General features: G+C 37.5%; 1 protein-coding gene across 4 annotated transcripts in view; it reads left to right on the forward strand.

Moving 5' to 3' along the window:
* edil3a (EGF-like repeats and discoidin I-like domains 3a) overlaps positions 1-14604 on the forward strand; it is a 254954-nt gene extending 240350 nt beyond the window's left edge. For all 4 annotated transcript variants that reach the window (XM_017695575.2, XM_017695577.2, XM_017695576.2 and 1 more), the window contains exon 11: positions 11806-14604. In XM_017695575.2, coding sequence (XP_017551064.1) covers positions 11806-11955 — 150 coding nt within the window. In that variant the 3' untranslated portion in view covers positions 11956-14604. The remainder of the gene's footprint in view (positions 1-11805) is intronic.
* The last annotated feature ends 2626 nt before the right edge of the window (positions 14605-17230 follow it).

A 17230-nucleotide genomic window follows, 5' to 3' on the forward strand; every position in this document is an offset into this window, starting at 1 on the left:
AATGCTTATGTTATGGCTGTGGACTCATTGAAACATCGCTCCAGGAAAAGTGTCTTGGCGCAGCATCTAATGCCTAAAATTAGAGCCTTCAGTAGATGTGAAAGAACAAGAGGATCGTTCAGAGGGCAGAAAATGAAAAAGAATGGAGAATTAGCAGCGATTGTATCCTTGTTCAGTCCCTTTTTCTCAATAGATCGACTGCACAGTCCTTGGCCTCGGGGTAATTTATGCTCTGCCTTCCAGAAGGAGAACAGTTAGTTATAGAAAGTCCAGGAGATGTCAGGCAAGAGGGCAGCAGTACATGCCGTTCCTCCATCATTAGCTATTAATGGAAGAATGAGCGCACTGCTACACTCCAGAATCAGCCCTTCAACAGCACAGCATATGGATTGGGCCAAGAAGGTGCTAGCAGCTACCCATGCCAGCTGGCAGAAAGAAAAAAATAATGTTATACTTCTATAAAAGATTATTTCGGTCCTCAAGAGAAGATGTTGTCTGTCCTAATTAACATTTTGTTCCGCTGATGGCAAATTAGACTAGATATTCAAACAAGCATCAAAACATCTGCCATATATTTATTGAACTATTTTTCACAGATGCCATTCATTTGAAGGATTGTTTTTTTGAAGGAATTGTTTACATCTTTTAACCTTTAGAATGCTAGAGTTATTATTTATTTTGCCTGGCTTGATTCTGAGTGACCACCTGGACATATCTTGAAAAAAAATATCCATCCATCCATCCATTTTCTAAGCTGCCTCTCCATCAGGGTCGCGGGGGGGGTGCTGGAGCCTATCCCAGCAGTCTTTGGGCGGATTTAGTGTAAACTCAGTTTCAGTAAACAAGTACAAAAAATTCCCATCTCTCCCCAAGGATAAAATGGAAAGCACAACTGCAGCTTCCTTCACATCATGAAATTGTGCACAACTTCAACAGGAAATGTCATTTAAAACCCAAAAACTTTATTAATTTAAAAAATGTTGATGTGCTGCTCAACTACAAAGATGAACATTCAGCTCATTTCCAGAGTTGTGAATCATATATGTTTTGATTTACATATATTTTACCAAATATATGTTCAGACATCCTAAAGAAATCACATTTTATGGTTACTGTCAAAAAGGGTTAAACCACTTGAGTTAATAAACCGAACATTAAAGCACTTTATGAACTCATAAAAAAGTCACTCGAAGTCTCAAATGTTCAGATGTTCAATCAAGTTTCTCAGCACTGTCAATTGGTAAGTCATGTTTGGAAACAGTGTGGAAGGGTCTCTAGAGCTAAATCCCTGCTTTGATTGGATCTGCTGGATAGTATATTTTATCCTATATCCTTTTATCAAGTCAAACTACTTTGTGGTTATCTGAAATAATAATAAAGGTATTTAAGTTTAGACATGATTTGCCCTGAACATGTTGCCAATGTAAGGTTCCCCCTTAGCTCAACCCATTTACAATCAACTTTATAAAAGCAATTCCAGTGGCTATCTGAAGAAGGCTAATACTCCCCATGTTGAGCCTCACCCCAGCGATGCATAAAGCAGATACAAAAACACACCCTGTGTGGTGCTCCTCTTTGATCACCATCTGTGCCCTTCCGCTACCCCTTCCATATTCTATCCTGGGCCTTCTGCGCCCCTGCCCCAGATGTTACAGTCCCAGCTGTGAAGATAATATACCTAACTAAGGCTCAGTACTGAACAGCATGCGTTATTGAATTTCATTTCGGAGATAGAATCAGCCCTCAGGGACACAGTAGATGTCAGCAGGTTGATAGTACACGTGATGGTACGATGGTGACATGTTAAGCCTACAATGCATGGATGTTCCAGCACTAAAATCTGATAGAAATTGATCTACAAACTCCACAAACAGGCCTTGTTGGTGTAAATTTGCATTTTATTGACAATAACAAAGTGGTAAAGTAAAAAGTTTATGCTATATTTGGTATTTTGTTTGTCACACATGGACAATATAGTGGGGGTGATGAGGACATACAGTCAAGGTGCAAAATACAGTGAATCCTGGGTGGTCGGGGACCTTCTAACTACCCTCCTGGATGCCATGAGTTTCCCCTTGATCAAAATTCTGGGAGGTTCCTGAAAATAAATTAATGATAACGTTTGATCATGCTTTATTCTGTTTTACCCACAACCTGTGAGCTTTGATTTTTGGTATTCTTATCTAAATAGAAATGCAGCACTAGTCTGCCTCAGGGTGGCCATTGTCCTGAATAGCCTAGCAACTATTTGTGGGATACCTCTGAAAACACTTACAATATGCCAAAACTTCCACAACATTTTGGTGCATAGAGTGAATTGCCACTCCTTTCTCGAGACTAAGACAAATGAGATGTGTAAGATCTCAATTCATGTGTTCACCAAAGAATTAGGGGTGGGCGATAATGAACGATTATCCCTTCTTTGAAGGCCTATGTTGCCCTAAATTTAACTAAAGCTGAGCAGTGCAGTTGCTCAACTTTACCCTCCTCTGCTATCATTGCAGACTGGCGGGGTCACTGACAGAGCACTGCCTGTATTCTGTGAATGAAGTAATGTTTTCCACCATAAATGGTGTGGAAATCTGAGTTGGTAAGTTTTTCTACAAATCACCCTTTTCACACCAAACCACTCCAAATGACTTCCCAGGATAACTTTATTCACATCTCAATGATTCAATTTGGCAGAAATTTTTAAATGTCAGTGGGATTCCTCCTTAATTTGTCCCCGGGAATTTTACAGAGCGGCACTGATGTTCACTCGTGTTATATTGATACAGATGTTTAGGCTCAATTTCCTCCATGGCGTGAAACGAAACTTGTCCATGGTAATCCATATCAGCACAGTGAGAAAAAAATCAAACAATAGTACATGTGGTTAATCCCTCATGAGCTATTACATAAAGATCAGAGCGCATTAGACACTGATGATTAGTTATCATCTCAGCGGCGGAACAAGGGGCACGTCTGCGTTATCGCCTTCTCCACATAAGATCACACATTTGTTTTGGCCTTCACTCAAGAGCTGCTCAACTTTGAGTTTTCTTACCCAACTTCTTACCCAGAACTTGGCACCTTATTAATATGCACCATCAATTTTTCAAAAGGCCCTGACATTTTAGACAGCAGACATTAAGCATGGTTAATTCACAGTAGATGATAAAACAAGCACAGTTGATAATATGGGTGTAGTGTTCTATTAAAGCCTTTTCTATTATGTTTACTTTTGCCTTTGACTGAACTTTTCATCATATATTTCCACTGCTATTAGATCTCTCCAGATGTCTTAATGTAAGATAAATGTTTTACTTGGAGCACATTTCAGTTCTCTCAGTTTCTATCCAATGTTCATGCACAAAGAAAAAAGCCACTTTGTATTTTTTTTTTTTACGCGGCCCAATTAAAAGACACTGTGGCCTGCAGCTAAGTGCCATTTAATTGTTTTAAGTCAGAATAATAGGATTTTCCTCTGAATTAAATGGCTTGTACACAAAGGCTTTTTCAGATGTATGACACAGTTGTATGCTATCTTTCAAGGCTCTCTTCAAAAAACAGCCATTACTGCAAATTTCATGTAATGATTCATAGTTAGGCATTGAGAAAAGCGAGTCTTTGCTCTTGTAGCTTGTTTTATGTGAACAGCTAACCTTAAACTTTTAGGTCAGGTAAGTGTTGCGTATAACTCTCTGTTAAAATCCAGGATCATAAATCCGTGCTGTCTCAGGAATGTCTCAGTAAAAGGGTAGGAAAGCTAACAGTTTCCAGCCGCTAGACCAAAGCAAAACAAGTAGGAATTCTCAAGCTGATATATTCTCTCAAACAGTGAGATTAAAGCCAAGTGAGAGCTAAAAGCCAAAACAAGCATTTATTACAAGATAGAACTAACTATTTTAAATTCATGGATCCACCTTCACTACTTACTCTTAGACTTAATACCAACTCATACTGACTATTAAGCCTTAATATGTAGATGTTGGTGAATATTAAAGGGAAAAGACCTGAATCTGTGCACTTTTACTATGTGCATCCTCAGATATGAAAATTTGCTAAATGTGAAGTTTAATATAAATTTGACCAAAATGTGGATGGAAACATGACAAGTTCTGAATGAAAAGCTAAAGGCCATCAGAGATTTAAAACAAAACAAATTCGACAAGCATGATATTTTACGGCTATCAAACAATTAACTTTTTTTTTTTAATTGTGATTAATCACATTATTTTTGTAGGTGATCCCTTAAGCAGTGCATTATCTTATAGCTATATTAGTGGACAAATTAAGCTTCTCCAGAACATTTACATTTAAACAGTTTCCAATTTTCATCTTCAACATCCAGAGAAAGCAAGTGTCCAAACAACGAGTGTATTTATCATGTATGTCATATTTACAGTGAATGGCTCATACTCCTTCATAAGTGTAGCCTCTTGCTCTCATACCGCTGTGTTATTTCGTGTTTTGAAAGGGAACTGTAGCTTTTCTCTATGCTGTTGCTTTTTATTAGTTTTCTACTCGTTGGTTTAGTCAAAATAAATATATTTTTAAAAAATAAGTGTTGTTTTAATGTTTTACATATTATCCATTATGTTTAACTAATTAACAAATAAATAAATAAAATGTGCACTAAAATGTGTAGAAAAATGCAATACTGAGACTCTTTCTGCAGCCCTCCTAGTGGTCTTTCCACCACCGGAGTGATTGACTTCTGATATTTTTGTGTAAATAAGATATTTTAATTCAAACAGGTGCTGGTCTTTAATTAAATTTAGGGTGTCATATGCCCCAAAAGAGGAGGATGTGATTATGTATTATTACCCACCAATACTTCTTCAGTGATAGAAAGCTGAAGTCAGCAGTAAACAACTAAAAAAATACAATAATTTTTTTAATGAAGAAATTACATTTGTGGGTTTCTTTGGTTGCTTGCATGGCTATCTTGCCAGTTTTTCTCTTTTCTCAAAACACTGTTTGGAGTGAGCCCCTGAGAAACCTTCATTTGGAGGGCCATATAGCCCCAACACGTCACCCTACCCCTCTATCTCAACAAAATCAGAACACCCTACCCCTAAGCAAATGGCCAAAACAGAAGGGTAGGGCTAAGTCATGGGGATGAGGGGTGAAATGGGATTGGGCATGAGTATCAAAAATTAAGTTCAAGTTAACTAATAAATGTAATGCCCAGAATTAATTGGAGTGATAATTAAATAAATAATTAAAGTGGAGAACAAATTGTATATTAAAATAAATATTTAATCACAGTACATTTTTGATCAATTAACATCTTGTACACAGAATTCTTGGAATATTGATTATTGGTAATCAAAAATGTATGTTATCATTAACAAATAGGAACCCACAGTATTTTTTTTTTTTTTTTTTATTTTACAAAAATGTTAATCTGTCATTTAGTGATTCTGAGCTTATAAACACTACATATATCAAAAATGAAAGTACATTCTCTCTTCTATTTTCTGTCCAGCCTGTGCTCTCGCAGAATATGATTCAAACCTTATTTTTTTTATTTTTATTTTTTTTCTGTCGGTGGCCTTTTCTAAGCCAGGCTTGTTGTTGGAGCAGATTAGGAGAGCTCCTCGCAGTCTTCCTAAGGGACCTGCCCAGATCCTCCTTGTTCCTGCTCACAGCTCAGGGGATTTGCCGTCTGAATTAGCTCCATATGCTAGGCCTACTTCAAAGGCTGTGTTTATGAATCGAGCAGTCTTTACGCCCTGAAGAGGCTATGAAGTGATACTTAGTCGCTCTTCTGCGATCTTGTTTCCATAACAAGGCCTCGCCCTTGAACAGAAAAAGCATCATAACTACCTCTCATGCTTTTCTGACTCTAATCCTCCACATTTCCACACACCGCCTCAGCTCACTTAAGGTAATCTTCTCTCTTGCAGCACCCAGACGCTCCATAATCGTAAGCATCAGATGGAGCACTGCAGCTTTACGCAAACACTTACTTGATATCTCTCAGAGAGGTGGAACTAAGTCCGCAAAACAGCAGTGCTGATTTAGCAGCAGATAACTCCTTGCCTCTGCTGCTTACTGTTGCCCCAAACTACAACCTAATCTTACATCTGCACTAACATCAATTGAGATTTTATTTGCTGGCACATCCATCATTATGTGTTTATAGCAGCTAGCATTTGAAATGATGTAAGCTGAAAAAATATAGAACAAAAAGTTCTAATAACTTAAAATAACTTAAATGTAATTTTAATTTGCTTCTGGGGGACATGCAGTTGGTTTAAGCTGCACTATGTAAGTGTGGGGGATTTGGAGACACCTCTGGTGGAAATGTGTAATTGCACACAATGTTCAGCAAAACATTTTATGACATTAGTTGTGCTTAAGACCTCTTCCCTGAGCAAATGAAATGGATGATTGTGAGCGCATTGAAAGAGAATTCATGAAAACTCAGTCAATGCAAGTGAAATATCGACTATTGTCATCATATCCTCATCAATATAATGTAATGGTATAATATTGATTTTGCAACTGAGACTTTTTTGAGCTTTTGTATGTATCATTATTGTGTTAAGATGTAGATTAGAAAACTGGTTAGAAAAACTTTTGAAATCCTGACACACTTTCTGATAAGTCACTAACACAATAGGGCTGCAGTTATATTCAATGTATATAATGTTTATATATATATATATATATATATATATATATATATATATATATATATATATTCATATATTCAACTGTTCTATAAGAATAAGAGGACTTTAAGACACATTTCAGAAGTTTCACTGTGTAACATCAGGAGAGAAAATGACATACTAAGATTTTCACTCAGGGAAGTGGACTGAAGCACATCCACTGATCCAAAATGTTCTTCCACACGTTTCATGTTATTACACACTTCCACCAGAGTGGACTCCAAATCCCCAAAATGTAGTGAAACTAAGAATTGAACAAAAAATTGCTGTAGTTGATAATTATTATTATCATTAGCCAGAATTTATTCTAAGTGGTAAATACAATAGAGCACATGGTAGCTGGCAAAGTAATAAAGTAACTAGTTGTTTATTTGAGAGGCTTTCTGTTTTCAACTATTTTAACCTCTTCTCAGAGCATCTATTAAATACCATTTCTACCTGTTTTGAAGGTGTTTTGTTGTTACACTATGCAATGTTTCTTTAACAATGTTGATAGAATATGTTTTGATGGAAAAGTAAAACTAGAACTGGATTTTTAATTCATGGTAGAGCAACAATAATTTTATAAAATGTTTAAATGTTGTTTTTATTGTGGCTGATGCGCACAGCTTTTTATGTAAAGAAACCTGCAGCTGTCCATTAGATCTTGGTACAGCCATCTTTCCAGAGAGGTGTGAATTGTTTGTAACAGCAGGGAATTATTTCCCCTCCCCGCAGCACGGCCACTAGTGAGCCTGTTAATCATCAAATTTATTACTGAATGACCTAGGGATGAACAATTTGGTGAAAATTTCAAATTGTGAGTTATTTACTATAAATTGAGGCCCTTGTTTTCTTTTTTTGTTGTTTTTGGCCAAGAAGAAAAGAATATCCACACCCTAAATGTAGTGTGCCAGACGTCTAGTAATTTGTGGTTGTAAAGTCAGAATGCATGAAAGTTTTGTTGCTTCTAATTCGTCTTACTCATCTACAGGCAGTTCACAAACTCTGGGTTATTAGGTTAGATTTCTCCACTTTAAGGTAAAGCTAAGTTACCCATTATTAAATCACACAACATGAAAATTCATGTCTGCATTTAACTCATCTGTGCAGTGAAACACCCACATACACACTAGTGAATGCACACACACTAGCAGGGCAGTGAGCACACCTACCCAGAGCAGTGCACAGCCCTATCCACAGCACCCCGGGAGCAGTTGGGGGTTAAATGTCCAGCAGCTAAAGGGACCAAACCAGCAACCTTCCGGGCACAAAGCTGGTTTGCTAACCTCCAGCCCACAACTGCCCCTAAACCCATAAGGCAATGCTGTTGTTAATGTTGGCTATAATTTAAAAACGTTGAGCTCTAGTGATTTGAAAATTGTGCTCTCTTAAAAATGCAATTTGGATATAAAAATGTTAATCTTTTACCTGTAGAACAGCCGTAGAACAAACAAGACATTTAATGTTGCATTTAAACACTATTAGAACCAGGCTTTTGATATGCAAGTAACAAAACTACCATAATGCCAGGAACACTTTATAACTAAGCTAGTACATTTACTTGACTTTTCTGCTCCAGTAATATAACGCAAGCAGCCAGTGTTTTAGGGAAATAATGCACCACCTGTGTTCATTTTAACATGATTAATCAATACTAGCTCTGGCCAGTAGAAGGTGCAATGCATTTTCTGCTCCCCTCCAGACACTGAACAACATTTACTTGCCAAATACTAGTCTGGGTCTTTCTTTGCATAATCATGTCTTGGTGGAGAGCACAAGTGTAATTAAAATGACTCATCACTATCATTTAATTAGAGACTTGTGAGTGTGCATCTCAGTAATGTTCAGCATTGCATGCAACACTGTCTGCCATAGATAGGTATGGTAGAGGAGAGACAGATTCTTTGCTCTTAAGTCAGCTAGATGTTCAGAGGTCACTTGCTACTGTTATCTGCCTTTGCTAATGTTACTATGCTAAGTGACTCTCTATGCCTGGTCCAGTGGTTTCAACATTCAAATAAGAATTCCATTTTCTCCTGTTTAAACTGTTATGATCCAAGTGGTTTAATTGAAATAACCTCATATGATGCCACCCATGGGCCCATTTCTTCTGTATTCAAGACCATTGTGCTCTCAATTATTTAAATATAGGACTTCAATTAACCACATAACATTTGGTACAATTTTAAATTTCAGTTTTTATCAAGCTGGCATCTCTTGAATCATTTATCTATGTAGTTTGCTTTGACTTTCAATGTGGAGAAGCAAGCTTGTGGGCCCTGTCTGGCTAGAAATGTCAAATGTTTTGACACTGGGTGACACTGCAAACTGGCCTGTCCATACCATTGCATTTACAGTGCAAGAGGTGCAGGTTCAGCAAAAAAAAAGCACATTTGCCAAATCCCAGATCGTCAGTTCCACCTGGTTCAACTCCTATTCAAGCTCTTCATAGTTGAAGTAGCTTTAAGGCACAGAAGACATTAAAACAGTTACAGTACAGAGCTGCTATTTTGTGCACAAGGTAAAGAAACACCATAAGCACTGAATTTACTTTTGAAATGTAACCCTCAGCATCCAAGGCTGTATTAGCCCAGTATGCTGTAGAGACCCATCTCATTAGCCACCTGGGGGCAACCTGAGTGTAATTGAAGACTGAATGATACAAAGTATACAAAATACTGGAAGATATGTTTATGATGGAGATTTGTTTAGTTTACTCATAGTTTACTCATAAGGAGTTCAGCTTCGATGTTACATTCATAACTTGAATTCAAATAACTTTATGCAACATTATGCACTCATCAAAAACGAGACCTTCTACTTTTAGTCTCTGATGCTCCACCTACAGAAGTACACACATTCATGCTTCAAATTTGGTCAGACAAACAGTAAACAGTAAAATGCTAGCTACTTACTAAACTGCTCTGTGCATCCTGACTGAAATAAACCTTTCCGTTTTGGTCAAGACTTTGTATTAGTCAAATCAAATGGATCCTCAGTCTTATTCCAGGATTTCGTTCAAAGCAGGTAGTAGCCAGTAAATGAGACATTTTCGCATGTTTGTTGTGGGACATACCACTTACCACAGTTTTTTTGCAGGTCTGCTTTTGGTGTTGCACTGCTTGTGGCGGAATGCTTTGCATTATCTTGTCAAAACAGGCAGTTCTTGGCCACATTGAGCAGCAAAACCTAACTGCTAATGCTTGTTGTAAGGCCCTTCTCTGAAAATTAAAACCCAACAGAAAGGTTCGTTTTGGGACCAGCCGTGCTACTAATCAATTTTTCATCACACTCTTTGCCTCATGCACCCAATCTTACCCCCAGCTCTGTCTTGCTGTCTGTGTTCACAATCAGGCCTACAGACATTAGATTCATGCCTATGGTAATAACGGACATACAGAAATCATATGGGTGAGGACGGGAGAGCGAAATGAATGTGCAAGTTTTGAAACTCATGTTTGTGAGGCAGGGTCTTAAGGAAAAAAGACAGCTGGGCCTGACTCAGCGAGAACTCAGCACATTCATCTTTTGTTCTCTCTCTTTTGACATCAGACCGTCTGCATGCTGCAAAAGGAAATGAATGTGCCTTTGAAGCCCACTGGAGAACTTTGTTCTCCATGAGCTTGTACATATTTCTTGTTTGCTTTACTTTTCCACTTGTTTTCCAGCTCTGAACTTTTACCCCAGCTGCGTTTCCCCCTGCTTCAAACCTACAGAGTGTGAGAAGGTTACTGAGAAAGTGTTAGGAATTGTTTACTCTTCTAAAGTGCTGCAAAGCTTCAGCAATATTTGAAGAGTTCGTCTAAAAATTCAGATTTTAGTTGTATGATGTTGGCATACTAAGAAAAAAAAGTTTTAAGCTGCTACATTTAACAGGGGGGTCAATAGGAGGCTGTTTTAAGTGTGTCAGATGGTCCAATTTGACAAGCATTGGTGAAACAGAACAAGGACTATTCTCAGAGAACATAAGTCCTGTCAAAATACCTACACAAAAAGACTTCACAATGAATGCAACAAACAGACAGGTATATATACCACAGGTAACAGGTGAAAGCAATTAGAATCATGGTGACTGATGGATGATTAGGTGGCTGGGTCACATGACTGCCTAATGCATCTTGGGAGTTGGAGTTCCTCAGAGAATTAGTGTTTGAGAGCTGGGAAGCATGACAACATCCATATTTCAAACCATGCTTTGTTCTCTACAGAACCTGTCATTGGGTAGTTTTTGTTTGTATGTGAGATTTTGAAGAAGCAGTGGTCACCAACCCTGATCTCGCGTGTCTACCCTTCTGCAGAATGAGTTCCAATGACGATTTGCCACACTTCCTTACAATTTATTCAAATCAAATGGCTCTTTCTCAAGTACTCTTTAGCAATGACAATGAATATACAGGGTGATTCACTCGAAAGAGGCCCCAAATATTCTGTTGTATCTGTACCTAAAAATACACTACATACCTTTAGGTATGTATAATCGATTGTATTACATGCAATCCTGGAAGTGATCTCCATTTTCTGCCAGACACATAAAGGGGTTCAGTGGTCTGCACCTGGAAGTTGCAAAGAGAGGCTAAACATCGTGACAGCTTTCCGGTACCTATCTCATCACTCTGAAGCAGGTGCATCCTGGCTTGTTCAAAGCTCCATATACTGAGGAGCACATTGCACATTGTTTTGTTTGGATTGTTTCGTCCTAGTGGAAGTTATTATAGAATATACGGGGCCTCTTTCAAGTGAATCTCCCTGTATTTACTAAGATGAGTAGTAGTAAATCTATTTCAAGACATAAATGGTTCTTTGCATTGATACATGGTTCTTAGCTATGATGGAAACCCTGTTTTATATGATTCTGTAAAGAAACTTTTTGAAAAATGTTCTATATAGTACGCAGTAATGTTAACGTCTTTGGTTATTTATAGAACCATTTTTTTTTGCTAGGAGTATATGGCAATCAAGATATCAAGAATTTACTGCTTTTGGCTTGAAATGAGAACTATAAACGTTGACTAATCCTACACTAACAAAGATAAAAGGAGATGCCAATAAAGCACCTCCTTGCTGTTAAGTGTTCTTGCTCTTAAAAGACATCTAATGTAACCCCTAAAGCTCTGCTAATGTTTAAATAGAAGTTATATTTTGTTTGTTTCTTTTGCAGGTCTTTCAAGGAAACTTTGATAATGACACACACAGGAAAAATGTGATAGATCCTCCTATCTATGCTCGGTTCATCCGGATCCTTCCGTGGTCGTGGTACGGAAGAATCACTTTGCGTTCAGAAATACTCGGATGCACGGAGGAAGAGTAGATGCCCCCCCACCACACAGCTTTTTCCTGGTACACAATCAGTACCAAATCCAGATTCAATATAAACTTTGCTCAATCTGTAAAAAGAATATCAGTTTCCGATGGAATTTTTCAAAAATTTTGAATTTTTGGTTTCCTTTCTTTTTTTTCCAGGTTGGAGTTTGATGCTTTGTAGGGTAAATTACTATATATATCTTGTGTATGTCCTTCATTTAGTTCACATCCAAATTTTTGCCCTAAGTTTAGAGTGGATTTGTGTCACTTTTTTGGTGGGTTTATGGAATAGGGGTTGGGGGGTTGGGGGTTATTTCACTGTGTTTAAGCAGTGGGATGTCAACCACTGTATGGTGTCACTTTTAAACCAAGAAAAATGATATAAAAATGCTATGCTTCATGGACCATAATCAAACAACTGTAGCTCATAACCTAATCGAAAATTAAGCACCACTATTACAGTGTAAATTTCAGTTTGTCCTTTTATTTTAAAAATGTTATTGAGAGTAAAATCATATGACACTGATGTTGTGTAGAGGAAAATATGATGCTCTTGTATTATATGTAAAACACTAAAATTACTGCATGGCGCATAAATTATATTAGATGTATAAGACAGTTAATTCCCTAAACATTGTATTTTCTGCTCCTAATTAAACATTTCTTATCACTTGAATCGATCCGTTCAAATCTATTGTTAAGTTCTTTTCTAAAAAAATTGATATAGCTTCCCTGTCAGAGCAAATCTTTGTGTCTCGAAAATGGGCCAAAGAGAAGGAAACAGTATAAGCTTTACATAGAAATCAATGTCAACAGCATTTCTATTAGTCCAATCATCATGAAATTCATGCAGTGTAAGAACAGCTGTTTTGCCAAATTATGTATCAAAAATTTTAAAAAGACACAAATTGGAGATACAAAGTTTTGTCCTGATAGCAACGATATACAAGTAGCGCATAGACAAGTTACTTGGTAGAGGTAAAATCATATTAATAACAATGATAAAAAAATCAGTATTGGAAGTGTGGCATAAGGAGTGCATCTAACTCAGCTGTTGCCAAATTTTCGCGTGTATGGTACTGATTGGATGTTTCAATAGTAAAAAGTGCACTTCAAAGGCAAAGCTACATTTGTAGATTTGTCATGCAATCTATGTTTGTACCTAAAAGGCTATAGAATGTTTTAATCTGGGAAATAATGTCCATGGGAATTACACATTTAGAATCCAGGGCTAACATTTATCTCTGTTTTTTATTATTATTTTTTTTAAGTTATTGCTGTTAATGTGCAAATTTGCTATAGACTTCTAATTGAATGTCTTTTGCATTTTCTAGTTTTCTGTTGTTCTGTTTTTCTGTGTTCTTTGTTGACTGAAAGTTTGCTTACTGCTACATAGCTCAGCTGAACTACTGTATTGTTTTGTTTTCATAAATGTAAAGACCTCAGGTTAGAAGTCACAAGTAACCCTCTTTTGTATTGCTAATGATCTCTCCACTAAAAAAAACAAAAAAAATCATTATTCATAATGTATTTGTAGGTGCTTTTAAGACAATTGCATCCAAAATACATTTTATAAACCACACTCCTTCTTTTTTTTGGTGTAAACAGATGGCTTGTCATCAATTCATTTTAATTATACAAACTATCAGTCCAATGTACAAAGAAGGATTACAAACAAAATTTATACAGCTCTTACTTATTCTTTGAAATGTACAGTGAAATCCATTGGATCGTTAAATCACTGGAGATTTCCATTGCTTTTTGTTAGTCTCGTGAAAATGAATAAATTAATGAAGCAACTGTAAAGGGTTGAACCATTGTCTGTCATCCCATGAAGAGCAATGGGTATCTCATTTACAGAACAAATGGGCCAGTGAGCTATTGTCTTGTAATAATATCTTTGGGATTCATCATTTAAATGTAATGTGTGCAAAAAAAGACAAAAAAATAAATAACATTAACATTAGCCATGTTGATCCACAGTATGGTGATGGAGCGTAAACATCATGTACAGTTAACACACGTTTTCTAACAGATAAGTGTTGCAAGGCATCATATGTTTGTGTTTGATTTCTTCTGAGTTCTCAACATATATATGGAGGTGAAATGGTATTCCTTGTCTAATGTTTCCCTGTGTCTGTAAGGTTCTCTTCTAACTGTTCAGATGACTTGTGTGCACATTGTAACAGTTTTGTACAGACTTTTTGGGGAATAGCGATCTATGACGAAAACAAAAACCCTGAAAATGTCCACAGGCACATTTTTTAAATAATATGTATATTGGTGAGTCCGATAGTCCGGTATTTCCATTTTATGTGCTGTGAATAGTGACTTTTGGAAAAAAAAAATTAAAAAACATATATAGAGCTAAAAATCAGGGGATCCCTATGGGGCACACAACATTTTTAGTTCTGCTTTTTCCTTGTTTTTTTGTTTTATTTTGTTTTGGTTTTTTTGTTTGTTTTTTGACAGCTTTTCCAAAATAAAAGTCATCCCTCATTATTTCCATTCAATCTCAAGCAAGTGCTATCTGGCAAAAATGTACCATTAATATGCCGACTATACAAAGCCTGAAGAGTGTACAGAAAAGAAAAGCCATTGCCACCAGTAGACCGCTCTTTGGTTTGATGAATAAAATGAAGTCTGTGAAATATAATGTGTTGTTGTTGGTTTTTACCCAGTGCTGAAATCTGAGTAGCACCTTACTTGCTCCTCACATTTAATTCTGTCCTGCTCTTCTTCACTTCTGTTCATTTCTTTGATGATATACTAAAGTAAATCTGCCAAAAATGTTTCTTTAGATCAGAGCCCTAGAACCTGTTTTGGCTCCATCAAGTCTTTTGTAGAATGTAAAGAACCTCCATGTAATGTAAAGTTTCTATACCAGTTAGAGATTTTACATCCTACTGTATAACATTCAAGCCAAGAACCACTTAGAATGATTCATGAAAGGTTCTTGGCTTGGATGTGTGGTTCGAAGAAAAACCTTTATTTTGTAAAGAAGATTACATTACATACTGTTGAACAAAATGCTTTTTAAAAAAAGTTTTTTCTATTTCATCATCACAAAAAAAATACTATTTTTCCTGGTGTTAAAAACACATTTTTGCACATGGGTGTTCTCCTAGTACCTTATGTGGAAGCCAATATCAATATAAGAACTATTTTAGTTCTAGGAAAAACTTTGCAATATGTTGAACTTTAAGTTAACTTTATTAATCCCACAAACGGGGAAAGTCCACCTCCGCATTTAACCCATCCGTGAAGTGAAACACCACATACACACTAGTGAATACACACACACTAGGGGGCAGTGAGCACACTTGTCCAGAGCGGTAGGCAGCCCTATCCACAGTGCCCGGTGTTACGTCCTCTAGGGGTAGGACACACAAAAGGTTTAAGTGAGTGCTCACTCAGCCTCAGACCAAACAAACAATACAAAAAAGTAGAGCAGACTGTTTTATTATTCTTAACAGCTCTAAAGATTTACCAACTTCTGGAACAAATGACAAAAAAAAACAGGATTTTAAAAGCTTCAGGATGACCCCAGGCCAAAACAACAAACAAATCACCTAAAAAAAAGAGATGTCTAACTTACCCTGAAAACCAAACCAAAGAAAATAAATTACAAAGAAACTACCCTGCCTACTCTTTTCCAAAAACAGAGGCAAATGTCCCAACCAAAAAAAGGCAGGTCACCCCTAAGAATCCTGCTACTAAACATCATAACTTTACAACAAGAAATTTGGTCTGTGCTGGTGGGCATCCACTGGAGCAGCACATGTCGGCGTAAACAGGAAAAAGAATCTGTGCAGCTCCCCGACTGCCAGACAAAGGGCCCTTTTGAAATTTCCCGCAATCAGATCTAGCCAATAGAAACTGCACAACTGGGCGGAGCAACAAGCAGCCAACTCAGCAGAGCTGCCAATCACCACCAAAACACCTGACCTGAAAACAGACCAGAAACAAAACAAACAGACCTACAAAACATAGAACGTAACACCCCCATCACCAAAATCAACATTCCATGTGATTCAAACACATTAAGCTCGAGAAAGAGCATCTGCCAGAACATTTTCAGAACCCTTTTTATAGCAAATTTCAAGGTTAAACCCTTGAATAATTAACGCCCATGTCATAATGCGTGGATGTGAATTTCTCATCCGAGAAATAAAAACCAACGGATTGTGGTCTGTGTACACCACAAGGGGCAATGGACTAGACCCCATGTACACCTCAAAATGCTGTAATGCCAGCAGTAAGGCCAGGGCTTCCTTCTCAATTGTGCTATAATTCAGCTGATGTTTTAAAAACTTCTTTGAATAATGGGGATGGTCACATGGGATGGTCAATACCGCTCGAATCCTCTTGTAGTAGGACCGCACCAGCACCCGTCGCACTGGCATCCACTTCCAACTTGAAAGGATGTGAGAAATCTGAAGCAGAAAGCACAGGAGCATTACAGAGCAACATTTTCACAGATTCAAATGAGGTTTGACAGGATGTGGACCATACAAATTCACAGGAGGAATGAAGTAAGTTTGTCAAGGGCAAAACGACATCCGAAAAATTTCTGCAGAAGCCACGATAGTACCCCACTACCCCAAGGAACCTCCTGAGTTCCCGCTTGGTGCGTGGCACAGGAAAATCCAGAATAGCCTGCACTTTTGCAGCAACAGGACAAACTTGCCCTTGGCCAACCTGCTTCCCTAGGTAAGTAACTGTTGCCTTACCAAACTCACACTTTGCAAGGTTTAGAGTCAAAGACGCTTGATGTAGTCTATTAAATACGGTATGAAGAGTCTTTAGATGCTCAAACCAGCTAGATGAATGAACCGCGATATCATCTAAATAAACAATCAGAAACTTCCATCAACACCTGACTCATGAGTCGTTGGAATGTGGCTGGGGCATTTCTAATTCCAAATGCCATGACAGTATACTGCAGAAAACTGTCCGGTGCAAAACAGGCTTCTAAAGCAGAGCCAGAAACAGGCAACAAAGAAAGCACCTTATCACCTTGTTGGAACGAACGAGAAACTGCTTTTTTATCAAAAAGCGTTTTCATTTTTGTCTGAACAGAACTAAAAGTCTGCAGCACTAAAACCTAAAGACTCTTGAGGGGTCTCACGAACAGCAAACAACAACAGTGGAAGGCCCTCATCCCAGTCTTTATCTGACTCCAAACAATAGGCACGGAGCATTGACTTCAGTGTTTGATGAAATCTCTCTAACATGGCTTGACTTTCAGGATGATATGCAGTAGAAATTTGATGTCTTAT

Source organism: Pygocentrus nattereri, chromosome 20 (assembly GCF_015220715.1).
Source record: "Pygocentrus nattereri isolate fPygNat1 chromosome 20, fPygNat1.pri, whole genome shotgun sequence".
Classification (NCBI taxonomy): domain Eukaryota; kingdom Metazoa; phylum Chordata; class Actinopteri; order Characiformes; family Serrasalmidae; genus Pygocentrus; species Pygocentrus nattereri.